The sequence below is a fragment of the Pituophis catenifer genome, unplaced genomic scaffold (genome assembly GCF_029215685.1).
Source record: "Pituophis catenifer annectens isolate HBS135680 unplaced genomic scaffold, rPitCat1.0.hap2 SCAF_1, whole genome shotgun sequence".
Lineage (NCBI taxonomy): Eukaryota > Metazoa > Chordata > Lepidosauria > Squamata > Colubridae > Pituophis > Pituophis catenifer.
Genome location: NW_027256881.1, coordinates 198,250,712 through 198,264,548, shown reverse-complemented (window position 1 = coordinate 198,264,548; position 13,837 = coordinate 198,250,712). Strand labels below are relative to the sequence as shown.

The following is a 13,837-nucleotide window of genomic DNA, read 5'->3' as shown; positions in this document are numbered from 1 at the left end:
ACATTTAAAAAAAAAAATTAGGTCCAATTTAATACAATGTCTTTCATGCATACACTCACCAATACCCCCAAACATATACACAAATTATCACTTTTTTCCAAATGTTCTAGAGCAGGGCTGTCAAACTCGATTTCATTGAGGGCCACATTAGGGTTGTGTTTGACCTCAGGGGTTGCCAGGGGGCGTGGCCAGGGTGGGCGTGACCAGCTCAACATCACTTGTGTCAGGGGCACCTGTGGTGGAGGATCCATTGTCTCCAGCGCGTGGCCCTCCCGGGCTCTATTTTCAGATGCAACGGCCTCCTGCAGCACTCTGCCAGTGAAAATGCCCTCCAAAGCTCTGTTTTCACTGGCAGAGGCAACACAGGCCAGTCCTTCGCAGTTTCCAGGCAGACCCGCAGACCAGATCTAAGCACCCTGCAGGCCGGATCTGGCCCACGGACCTTGAATTTGACACCCCTGTTCTAGAGGAAAATGAGGAAAACTGTGCCCTCCACTTGTTTTAAGAGCTACAGCTCCTAAAAGTAAGAATTCTGAGACTTACAATACAAATGCATCCACATGGCTACAGCTTATGGAATCCACCTCTTTCTTATACTTACTGCAGTTCTTTTCATCTGACCCATCACCACAATCATTATCAGTATCACAAAGCCAGAGTTTGGGAATGCATTTGCTGTTATCACACGTGAACAAGCTTGTGGGACATGACGTTGGGCCCTGTGTAGGGCAATGAAGTTCATCACTATTATCCAGGCAGTCATTATGCTTATCACATCGCCACCGACTGGGAATGCACTGGCCATTTCTACAGGTGAAGGCTGATGTAGCACAAGAATTATCTGAACAAAAACAAAATAAAATATTGAGAGCTTTCTACAATATGCTATGACTTCCACACAGACTACCAATTATTGTAATCTGTATCCACCATTATTAAAGAAGAAAAGAATCCATTAACTCTCCTTGGATTATATGAAGACCATTTTATAAACTCGCCGCACATTTTTATCCGTGGCATGCAAAGGCATTCAACATATGCATTAAAGTGTATCAAACTGGTAATATTATTATTATTATTATTATTATTATTATTATTATTATTATTATTATTATTATTATTATTATTAAATACTGGTAATATTGCGAGAGAAAAATCTGGAATCCATAAAATTTTGCTGAACATATTCCAGTTGTCAGTTCTGGAAGAAACTTGACTTTCAGAAGTATTTCAAACAATTATGCCCTTTAAAGCCTGTGGATTAATACTTAGAATTTATAGCACAAACCTGAGGAAATGCAGGTTAGAAATGCTTGATGTAAGTAACATCAAGCTAAAATTTCGTTCAATAAAATATAGTAGTTTTAAAATGTGAAATCACTGAGAAATGTCCAAGGGCATTAATCTCTGGTCATAAACCCAACTCCCAAAGTTTCTCATCACGTCTAAATTCCCCTCATTGTTCTTACTTTTCAGAACTTTTGCTCTGAAACCTTCTTAAAGCTGTGTTTTTGTAATTCTAAGAGCAAACATTTTCAAAAGCTGTATTAAAAGTTCTGTAAAATCCTACTCAAGCATATTAAACTGAAAAGTTTAATCTTAAAAACAATTTACAAGTATTTCTGCATGTCCTTAGTTCTCTACACTTTATTTCAGTTTTATGTAACCAAAACACTTAGTTTCAAAGGAAGATTAAAACCAAAAGAAACAAGAAACTGTAAACCAGTTCTGATATAATGATTAGTAGTGGAATGTTTTATACAATATATTCCCCCAGTCTTAGGCTGATCAGATGTGTTGGATTGCAGCTTCCATAATTTCTTACTGTATGACTAAATGCCATGTCAGCAGGAAATAATGTGAGCTGAAGCCTAGACTATCAAGAAGACAATAGAGACAATCCTCTTAGAGACAAAGTATTTAAATGGCATATATAGCAATAGCACTTAGACTTATATACCAGTTCACAGTGCTTTACAGCCCTCTCTAAGCGGTTTACAGAGTCAGCATATTTTCCCCAACAATCTGGGTCCTCATTTTACCAACGTTGGAAGGATGGAAAGCTAAGTCAACTTTGAGCCTGGTGTGATTTGAACTGCCAATTTGCAGGCAGCCGGCAGTCAGCAGAAATAGCCTGCAGTACTGCTCTCTAACCACTGCGCCATTGCGACTCAATATATCACTACTCATGAATTGGATATGTCATCTTTGCACTCTTATAATTCTGAAAGTCCCTATGTCAGAAGTTGGGTGGTTGATAAACGATTGTGTTCATCATTTGTTTATAAACTCAACATCAATATTTTCAGACATTGATACTTATCACATTTTTTTTAACAATATCATTTTTAGATCTATAAAGAACACTTACTTAAGGATCCACAGTTTTGTTCATCAGTATTGTCATGGCAGTCATCCACACCATCACACTGATAGAACCTGGGCACACATCGGCCGTTGCCACAAGAAAAGGAGTAAGAACCACATTGTAAAGTGGGGGGCTCATTGGATGGATCTTCCACACAGGTGATCTGATTGGAACTCAGCTTCATTCCATAAGGGCAGCCACAAACCCTCTGAAAATTGGGGACTGGGAAACAGAAATGGCTGCAGTCCCCGTTAGGATTTGTTGCTCTATTGCAGTAGTTGGAGCCTTCAAAAATACCATGAAAAATAAATATCCAAATGTGAAAGATCAGAATTACAATTTATTTGGTATGGATTGTTGGTAAATTATGAATTATTTTTTCAGCACACACATACCCCCCCACACATATACATACCTACAGTACATACATTCTTTCATTCTTTCATTCATTCATTCATTCATTCATTCATTCATTCATTCATTCATTCATTTCTTACTGAAGAAGAAAGTAAACAGTGTATGGAGGAAAATGAAAGTATAACGCAACCAAAATTAAAGGCCTTTGAGGTTCAATGATTTCAAATAGAGGTTGATATACATTCTTAAGGAGGTTATGCTACACACACTTATGTAGTATTGTGTACACTAATTAAAGAGAAAGCTTCACCACCCATAGTCAGACTTTCTATTGGACCATTAGATTGTTTTACTCTCTGCCATTGAAATTACTGGTCTCATGTTAAAACATTAAATCAGAAACTCATTATTAGCTTTTTTGTGGGATCAATAGTTTATTTATGCTTAAAAGATGTGAGTTTAGTGGCTAAAATAAAATCAAATTCAGCTTTTTCTGCTTCTAGATTGTAGAAGATTATAAGATCCTAGAAGCAAGAAAAAAGCAATGCTATTGGCTCTCAGAATTCATATCATTTTTCCAACAATTAAAAAAAACCCAAGAAGTGGCATTCTGTTTCAGTCCTCTATAGTAACCTTTGCTTGGTTCTATTTTGAGCAGTAACATCTGTAATAAATTGGATAGAATTATCATTGATAAGATTTTTTTTGCTTTATTAATAGCTCTATTGGTGTGCAATAAAAACAAAGACTTACACATAAGATTAAAATGTAGCAAGGTTGACTGTCTCAGAATTAAGAACAAATAATTCCTGACCTGTCTAAAAACCTTAGCCAAAACTGAAGCAATCATGTTATCAAAAAAGGACACAGGTAGTCCTCAATTTACAACAGTTCGTTTAGTGACCACTGAAATTAAAACGGCACTGAAAAAAGTGACTTATGACTGTTTTTACAGTTACAGTTTTACAGTTTTACGACCTTTGCAGCATCCCCAAAATTTAGATGCTTGGCACCTGGTTCATATTTATGTCCGCAGGTCATGTGATCACTTTTTGTGACCTGACAAGCAAAGTCAATGGGGAAGCCAGATTCACTTAACAACCTGGTTACTAATTTATCAACTGCAGTGATTCACTTAACAACTCTGGCAAGAATGGTCATAAAATGAAATGGGGCAAAACTCACTTAACAAATGTCTCACTTAACAACAGAAACGTTGGGCTCCATTGGTCAAAAGTCGAGGACTACCTGCACTTTCATACATACCGATGTATACCTATATACTTCTTTTGTGTGATAAATCAGCCTACCTATTTGAGAATGAGCGTTGTATGATTTTACATGCATTATATTATTGATTCCTCTCCTGATAACAACCATTTCTCCTCCGTCAGACTTTCGAACTCGAACTATTCCACCAAGCCTCCAATCCGTAAAGTATGCATAACCTGCAACCCCAACAAAACAAAAATTATTATTATTCTGCTTGAAGGACAGAAGTATCCATTTGTTTCAGGAAGAAAAACTAGGAATAACCAACTTCTGCATGGCTACAGTCATTTTCCTTTTGACTGGTTTTTTCAGCCACATGGAAAAATAAGAATATTATATCACCCTAGAAGTGGGGTTTTTTTTTTTACTCAATGTTATCCTTTTTTGGCATCTGAGAAGAGAGTTAAATTCTAGTTGGCTTCCCATTAGTTTCACAAGGAAATTAAAACTTGAAAGTACTCTTTACTGGAGATGTAAAAGAAATTTGATAATCTTTTTTCAGTGAAAGGACATGATGCATCAAACAATGGCACAAAACAGACACATAATTTATGGACTTTCCTAATATCTGTCCCAGTGGTAGAATTCATTTTTTTTTTACTACCGGTTCTGTGGGCGTGGCTTGGTGGACACGGTGTGGCGTGGCTTGGTGGGCATGGCTTGGTGGGTGTGGCAGGGGAAGGATACTGCAAAATCTCCATTCCCTCCCCACTCCAGAGGAAGGATACTGCAAAATCCCCATTCCCTCCCCACCCCTGGGGGAAGGATATTGCAAAATCTCCATTCCCCCCCACTCCAGGGGAAGGATACTGCAAAATCCCCATTCCCTCCCCACTCCTGGGGGAAGGATATTGCAAAATCTCCATTATCACTCCACTTTGGGGCCAGCCAGAGGTGATATTGCCGGTTCTCCGAACTACTCAACATTTCCGCTACCGGTTCTCCATAATCTGTCAGAACCTGCTGAATAGCACCCCTGATCTGTCCCAAATTGCATGTTTGTAAGGAAACTGCATTTTAAAGAATATACATTTAAGAATCTGTCTATTTGTTTGCTTGTTTGTCTGCCTGACTGCCTATCTATCTAAGGATTGCTTGTATCAGGGATCAATTATGTATATTAACAGGTATAGAAAATACATACATTACAGAAGATAATATGTTTAAAAAAAATCCATATATACAGTTTCTTTTAACTAGCAAAACCATAGATATAATAAATATTTGCATGCATATCTTCCAGATCAAGTCAAACTGCTCCTTGTATGAACCCAAACTTGAACCCAAACTTTAAAGTATTGCAATGCATAGTCTCATGAAAACTGTTGTGCAGTGAAAAAAAATGAGAATTGGAAAGTGTCTGAGTTTTCCTATTTTCATATCATACTCACCTCCAAAGATAGTGAGACCAAATGGATGTGTCATCTGACTAATGCGTTCAAGTGACCTTCTATTTAACCCATCAAAAGTACTGTGCTCAATTTTATCAAAGAAGGCATCCACCCAATAAAGCCTTAAGGAACTGGAAGAAAAGATAATATTTATTGAAATGTCTTCCACACGCCTCACCAAATTGGTTTAGGATTAATATACCAAATTCATTCCCCACCAATCTTTGTTAGCCTTAAAGAAGGTTAAAAAAAAAGAAATCAGAAACAAGGTTGTATTAAATGTTCTTTATAAATCATTGTTTTCTATTCTCCAAAAGCTTGCTCTCTGGTAGCCATGTTAACTGGTTTATAGGAGTCTGGGGTTTTTTGTTTGGTTTGTTTAAAAGATTTTTTTTCCTTAAGAAATACACCTACACAGGGAGCAGATTAGCATGATTCCTGTAGGGCCAAGAAAATTGGAATAGACAATGATGTCGCAAGGTTACATTTTTTTAGATCAACAACATGCTTTTTACAATCAGTGAAAGCGTGATTTAAAATGTCCCCCTTTTTTAATCTGGGCTCAATTAAAGTATAACCTGATCCTGCACTATTGGATTTTAGAAGTTTTTCCCTGCTCATTTTAAGTTTTTCGATTCTACACAAAAATAATTGGCTGCCTTCAAACAGAACTATAACAATCTAGTTGTATTTGCTATTTGTAGTGTCCAGGTATTGAACATCTCCTCAAAAAAGTCTTATTTGATTATTATTATTATTTTCGAACCTCCAATCAATAGCTAAGCCATTAGGCCATCCTAGTGTCGTGTTTACAATTGGTGAGGCATGGGATCCATCACTCCAGGCTCTCATGATCTTAGCAGGGCGGAACCAATCTGTCCAAAATATATATCTGAAAGTGAAAGGGAAATGCATTAGAATTGCAGATAATACTGGTAATATTGGTATCTTTCCTGCAAAAAAACTCAAAAACTTTTTTGATATATAGGCCCAATTTTCTAAAACAAAAGCTATTCTCTAGCACCTTTTGTATTTTAGCTTTGCTTGCATAGCATCTTTACATTTGGACTTTTTACAGGACACAGTTTAGACACTTAACAAATATTTTAAATTGGCTTGTATGTTTTATATTTACCTTCCCATGCAAGACATTATTATGTTCTTACGTCTATGGTTATAATTATTGAAATGTAACTGAAACACTACTTAATATGTAATTGCAATCTTACTGAAAAACAAAAATCATATTCATACAGGGATACATTTTAAAAGGTCCTGAAACATCACTTCAGAGTTACTTCTAATATTTTTGCTATTGATTAAGAAAATTTCACTGTTTATTGTTGCAAGTTGGAGTGTCTCCACTCCATCCATTAATTAGCAAGAGTAAACAGTCTTTGGTTGGACTGATTTACATTCCCTTCTGAGAAAGAGGAGCAGAAAAGAGGAAAAAAGAAAAAGAAAATCCCTTTCAATTAAAAAAAAATCTCTCTTCTAACCCAGAATGAGAGAAAAATGTCCCTGAGTAACTAATATTAGGAGACAGTAAGTCTCTCATGAGGTCTGCCTGCCCAGCTAATGAGAATAAAACCTGCAGAGATTTTGCTTTCTGAAATCACTCTCAAAACTGTGCCTTAGAGCTTAGGTAAGTGAAATGCACATTCATATTCTTCTGTAGGAACTATTCATGCTGATAACAAGGCAACGATAACAGCACCTCTTCTGAAGCAATAAGCTATTTTGCAGCCCCGGGAAGAAAACCACAGAACAAACATGTCTTGGTTTTTACAGATAAAGTTGCTGAATGGCCCCTTTTGTGCTGATTTTGTACCACTTAGTGTTTTGCGCTGGATTATGGAATCGGTGCCAGAAGAACAGGTGATGAGGGATAGGGAAGAGCATAAACAAAAGAAGGTTTTTAAGAAGGGAGGAGAGAGGCTCTTGAACTTGAATGTTAAAGAAGATCCAGAAAACACAGAATAAGTTTTCAAGAAAACACACAGCAACAAGCAGAAGCCAACTGACAGGTCCTAAAATATCATCTGACAGATCTTGGCTGGAAAATGAGTCATGAGAACCCTCAAGGGCCCTAAAGCACCATCTATGCACCACCTAATGGTTTCATCAAAACCATTGACTGGGGTTTTCATAGCTTCCCATATGTTGCTTCCAAAGTGCATACATGAAAATAACAGAAAGGAGTATTACTAAACCAATGGGAAATAGTCATATTAACTGCGCTTTAATTCCATACTAAATCAAATATAGCTTTTGTCCAGACCAACTCTGATTTTGCTTTTTCTTGGGCCCATGACAAGTTGCACTTTTCTGTTCTACAGAATGCAGAGGGAGAAAATAATGTGTTTGAATATTCACTTTTTTAAAAACAGCCTGCATTAAACGCATTAAGTAGAAACATTCCTCAGACAGTGAGGTTTTGAATGGGAAATTTCAGATAGATGTTATAGCACCTTCATTCAGAAGAGATACAGGAACACTGTATTGTGTTGTATTTTTGAACACTATGTTCGATTTTGAGACTTACCCAATAACTGGATGGACTACGATTGATCGAGGATTATTCAAATTTTGAAGAATAGCTCGTCTTGATTTGTCAGATAGCCTCATAACGCTAATACTCCGATACCGAGAGTCTGTCCAATAGATATTCTTTGAGATCCAGTCAAAAGCCAAATCTTCAACTCCCTCCACTCTGTTGGCTGCAAGGATTTCCCTACCTGATATTTAGGAAAGAGCAATGTATCAAAACTGGAAGGAGTGGCTTTCCCGCTTTCATTTTTAAGGTCAAATTTAATATGATAATTATAAGCACTGTATCTCAATGAAACAGCTTTCTCTACATCAAAGTTTAGGATGAGGAAATGGTTTCTGAATGCATTAAATCCCAGAGAATTGCAACCAGCAGATTAAACATACTGGAGAGGTCAATAATAGGGCTCCCTATAAGGCAGATTCCAATTATAAACAGCCTACCTATCAAGTCGCACTTTTCAGAATTGCCTTGATAAATCACTGAATTCCCCCTTCCCCTTTTTTCCTCAATCTTGTTGAACCTTAACCTTAAGGGCCTGGTGGTGCAGCAGACTAAAAGCATTGTGATTAACACCAGCTGTCTGTAATTACTGTAAGTTCAAATCTCACCAAGCTCAAGGTTGACTCAGCCTTCCATCCTTTCTAAGGTAGGTAAAATGAGGACCCAGTTTGTGGGGGCAATAAGCTGACTTTGTATAAATATACAAAAGTATGAAGGCTATTGCTTAACGCATTGTAAGCCGCCCTGGGTCTCCGGAGAAGGGCGGCATATAAATCAAATTTTTTTTAAAAAATTCACTGGTTTAAATTATGGTTCAGAGAGTGCAACTGTCTGTGGAATGCTGGAGTTTTTCCATTTTTCTTCCTATATAGTCATTATAAGTTTGACCCAAAGGTTTTAGAAAATAAAACTTCCAGAACAGGAAGGATTTCCTGGTTGGTTGGTTGGTTGGTTGAATTTTTATTCTACATTTCTTACTTTATGAATAACTTAAGGTGGCCAACATACATAATACTTCTTATTTTCCAACTCCTGTGGTCCAACCCTATACTCAATGTTATTCCTTCATGGAACTTTTGCACACACTGATTCACAGAATATGCCAGTCACAAATGCTCTGCTTACTTCCGGTTTAGCATGATGTATAAAATCAGCCACTATAAATTGTAAATCCTGGCTAACATCTTAGTGACGTGTGTGGACCCGAATAAGGACGACGTGAACATGACATTGTGTGATGTGCAAACATAATGTAATCAGTACTGCAAAACCCTTTTTAAAACAAGAAGATCATCTGAACCATGAATTTAATAGAGAAATGGACTTTCAACCATTGTGAAATATAATGACATCGTTATTAACTCTGTTTCTGTTCAAGGGAAGGAAATATTTACCTGTGCCATCAATTTTTTGTTTATAAATTATATCTTTAGTGGTGTCTGAATAAAATATAGTGTCCTCTTGGGCATAGAAGTCAATTCCAACAAAGTAGGAAGAACTTCCTGATACAGGAATTATTACATCTTCCTGAGTGGAAAGATTGAACGGGATTCCACGCACGGAGAACTGGGAGGAGAAAAGCAGAAACTGCTGCACAACTGTGGAAAAAAAAGAGTTTTTTTATTTTAAGATCACAACAAATTTAAAAGAGTTTTTTAAAAAAAACCATCTTAAAAACTTAATTACAGGAAAATTATAAAAATACAAAAAGCAACTATTAGTGTAAAATCACCCTGCTGGAAGAAAAAATCAGTTAAAAATGAAAGAAGAGGACAATTATAACTATATACATAGAGAAGAGGCAAAGTACTAAGACTGGAAGACAGGTAATGCAGCAAATTATTTCAGTATCTAATCATTGCCTATCAGATACTTTGGCCCCAAGATCAAATTCAAATCCTTCCAAGTAAGAGTCTCCTAGGATTTATATTAGCAACATTAGAGATGAAAGGGATGAGTTTATAGAAATTTCACTAACTGAATTGATTCTCATTTAGAATCAAAATTATATTACTATGGAGAGCTTTTAAGATTTTGTTTTGGGTGTTTTTTTTTTTTTAGCCCTAGCCTTTCTGGATCCAGCAAAGGAGTAGTCTTTTTTGCTGATAATGGTGAAACTTGCAAAATACTTATTTATATAACCTTTACTATAACTTCCAAGTTTAATGAAAAGAAGGACTAGGGGTGACATGATAGCAGTGTTCCAATATCTTAGGGGCTGCCACAAATGGAGTCAAGCTATTCTCAAAAGTACCTGAGGGCAGGACAAGAAGCAATGGATGGAAACTAATCAAGGAGAAAAGCTACCTAGAACTAAGGAGAAAACTCCTGACAGTTAGAACAATTAATCAGTGGAACAACTTGCCTCCAGAAGTTGTAAATGTTCCAACACTGGAAGTTTTTAAGAAGAGATTGGATAACCATTTGTCTGAAATGGTGTAGGGTTTCCTGCCTGAGCAGGGGGTTGGACTAGAAGACCTCCAAGTCCCTTCCAATTCTTATTTTATTCTACTCCATAATGGAAGAAAGGTGATAAATAAATGTGATAAAAAATAAGGGATACAGTCAGTTATAAAACCTTAGCTACTACATATTGACTCAGCTACTCATTGAAGTACCTCTGAAATCAATCAACTAACTTTATTAGATTAAATCCCAGGAAAAACATGTCTAAAGGTCACTCAGATTTTATTATCTCCTTCTTAGCTTTTCTGAGATATTAGGATTTGAATGAGGCAGGTATTAGGGATACACATCTTTCAAAATGGTATTTGAGAAAGCATGTCAGCATTCACATGGCACTAGTTTGAAGATTCTAAAGGTTTAGACACCTAAAGGTTCTAAAGGTTCATCACCATCTGACAATAGAACGCTCTTCAAAAACCAGGGAGAAAAGCAGTTGATATGATTATCCATGGAGATTCTATGCAACATGTGTCCATGGCAGTACCTACCAATGCAGCGTCGTCCATCAGCATGCAAGTCAAAGCCCAACATGCATTTGCAGCGGTAGCCGAGACCATCATTGTCAGTTCTGTGACTGAGAACACAAATCTGTTCACATCCACCGTTATTAACACCGCAAGGATTTCTCACTGGAAGGCAATATATTTAATAAATTTAACAGCTGCCAAAAAAGCCAACACAGTTCTAGGCTGCATTAACAGAGGGATAGAATCAAGATCACGTGAAATGTTAATACCACTTTATAATGCCTTGGTAAGGCCACACTTGGAATACTGCATCCAGTTTTGGTCACCACAATGTAAAAAAGTTGTTGAGACTTCAGAAAGAGTGCAGAGAAGAGCAATGATGATTATATAGGGTTTCCTGCCTGAGCAGGAGGTTGGGCTGGAAGACCTCCAAGATCTTATTCTATTCTATTCTATTCTATTCTATTCTATTCTATTCTATTCTATTCTATTCTATTCTATTCTATTCTATTCCATTCCATTCCATTCCATTCCATTCCATTCCATTCCATTCTAACATACAACATCAGATTTATGTGAAGTTTTAAAATTTTGCTGACATTTCTCATGTATACACCCACTTCTCAATTAGCAACTATTTCAGTCAGTGGCCATTTGCAAATACAATGGTCATAAAAAATTCATTTTCTGACCCATATGTACATTTACAACCAAATTCTATGTGCCTGACAATGCACGCTGGAGTGACAGTAATATTGGCATACTAATGGAACTTTATCTGAATGAGATGGCTGCTACCAGTGATCTTCACAGGATATTACTCTGTCTCTCAGTTATGTATGCATTTAGCAATTAGTCCCCTTAATTATCTGATCACTGGAATTGAATTTGGTTGCTAAACTAGGAATGGGTATATAGACCAAGAATGTTATAAGCTACCTTTGAAAATCTGTTAAAATGTATTTTGAATCTGCAATTCCCATCAAAACTATACGTACTAGTCCAAGTATAGTTATATATACTCATTCCATTGTAAATACAGCCTACATTTTCTCACTGGTATATTGTGGAGGTGCTGAGATTTCAACCATACCGACTTGGAATTGCTCCACAGTCAGCTGTTGCTTATTCGCTGCTTTACCTATTGAATTAATAGGAATCCAATTCTAAGCATTCTGTCTCTCTTTTTCAAATTGACAGCCCTGGCTATCCTTTCAAGAAATACTTGTGCTCAGCATAAGAAGATTTTTTTTTTTTGGTAAACATCAGTCAATCCTTGAAATATGTGTTGACATATATGGAAGAAAATTGCAACTTTTTCCCAATGAACCGCTTTCTATTTGGAATGTGGTTTCATCAGAATAATTGTGCTTCACACAAGTTCAGAGTCTACTGGAGCCTAACTGCAAATTAGCCTATTCAGTAATTGAAACCTCATTGTTTTCAATGAGAATAAATCAATAGAAGTAAATGAATTTACACTGGGCAAGGATGGACTACCTGCAGCTTAGACCTTGGGCTAATTTCAAAAACCCTAGGCAGGGATCCACTTAGACCATTAGTTAGAGGTATTTGCTGGGCATGAATCAAGGAGAGAGGAAGAGAAGGGGGAGAACACAACAGAGAAGAAAAAAGCAGAAAAACATCTGACATTTTCCCTTCTGGCCTCACTGATGCATTGACAGCATAGTTATCTTTGCTGTGCTTTCTAAGAGTTAAGCCACAATAAGAACAGTGTAAAATCTCTTTTGGCAACCCTGTATCATCTGACTTACCGTGTGGCTGCCGGAAAGCATGATAAATTGTCACTCCGTAGGGACGCAAGGAAGACTGAAAAAGCACTTGTGGGTTAGAATCTGCAAATCTATTGGCTTTCATCACTGCCATCTTTGTCCAATCAGTAAAATACACGGAATGTTCAAAAAGACTTATTCCGTAGGGATGTGGAATCAATGAGCCTCCATGAGCAACAGTTTTCCTGTTAAAGTTAAATATTCTTTTTAGAAATACTGAAAGTAATAGTTTACAGGCTATGAATACTTCATCATGCTTTACTCCTATGAAAAGCAAAGGTCATAGCAGTGACCTAGGAAATTATAAACAAAGGATACATCCAACCAAGAAGGAAAATCAATAATGAATAAAAAGTATTTGAATCATGGTAACCAAAGATGCAAGAAGCAAACATTCAGAGGGGAACGTGGTGGCTTAACACTCAGCTTTGTTTTTAAAAAGGAGGAAAATGAAAAACATCAACAGAAGGAATCTTATTTTGGTTTTCTGGAAGAAAAGTTGCCTTCATGCAATATAAGTTATTTTATCTTACGGAAAGGCAATTCTATTTGCATTCTTTTTCTTAAAGGCCAGAAATGGCCTTGGAAAGTGCAGATTAAAAAGGGAAACAAAGATAGGAATAAAAGGCTTAAACGTTTTCTGCTACAAACCAAAAAAAAAAAAAAAAGTTGCACTGAGTATGATGCAATGTAAGAAACAATACCTATAACAGGGAGTCCTTCCCTGTGCTTGCCTATTAGGGCAGGGACAGTATTAAGGTCCAGGAATTCTTCTCCTTTCTTATCAATAGTATGCAAATCTTTGTAGGCAATATGATAATGTTCTTTTCTGCTGCTATCCGTTTAGGATCAGCATAGAAAAAGCATCCTTCTTCTCCTTTATTCGACACTCAGAGCTCGGTGCATGCAACAAGGGGTCCTCGCCACCTTCCCACTAATTAGATTATTTCTGACCAAATTCAGAGACTGAAGAATAGGAATTAAAATGTCAATCCCATACGAGTTTTAACAGCATTTAAAGAAGGCAATTCATGACAGAGTAGCTAAATGTCTGTGGAGATTCTCAGTCATCCAGGTCACAGTTGTCCCAAAGATGCTTTTTCAAGAGGCAACTGGACTTTCTTGTTTTTCTTTGAAGACGCTGAAGAAGCTTCTCGGAGAAGCGAAAC

The 13,837-nt window shown here is 36.9% G+C and overlaps 1 protein-coding gene across 1 annotated transcript in view; it reads right to left on the bottom strand.

Annotated features, from left to right (window-relative positions):
• The window catches only part of LRP2 (LDL receptor related protein 2), a 147,734-nt gene that overhangs the window by 81,427 nt on the left and 52,470 nt on the right, over positions 1 to 13,837 (bottom strand). The window contains exons 14-22 of the mRNA XM_070956918.1: positions 12,651 to 12,853; positions 10,897 to 11,037; positions 9,337 to 9,540; positions 7,934 to 8,126; positions 6,155 to 6,280; positions 5,389 to 5,519; positions 4,036 to 4,173; positions 2,372 to 2,653; positions 602 to 841 (exon numbers count right to left, since the gene is read on the bottom strand). Of these exons, the coding sequence (XP_070813019.1) occupies positions 602 to 841; positions 2,372 to 2,653; positions 4,036 to 4,173; positions 5,389 to 5,519; positions 6,155 to 6,280; positions 7,934 to 8,126; positions 9,337 to 9,540; positions 10,897 to 11,037; positions 12,651 to 12,853 (1,658 nt within the window). The remainder of the gene's footprint in view (positions 1 to 601; positions 842 to 2,371; positions 2,654 to 4,035; positions 4,174 to 5,388; positions 5,520 to 6,154; positions 6,281 to 7,933; positions 8,127 to 9,336; positions 9,541 to 10,896; positions 11,038 to 12,650; positions 12,854 to 13,837) is intronic.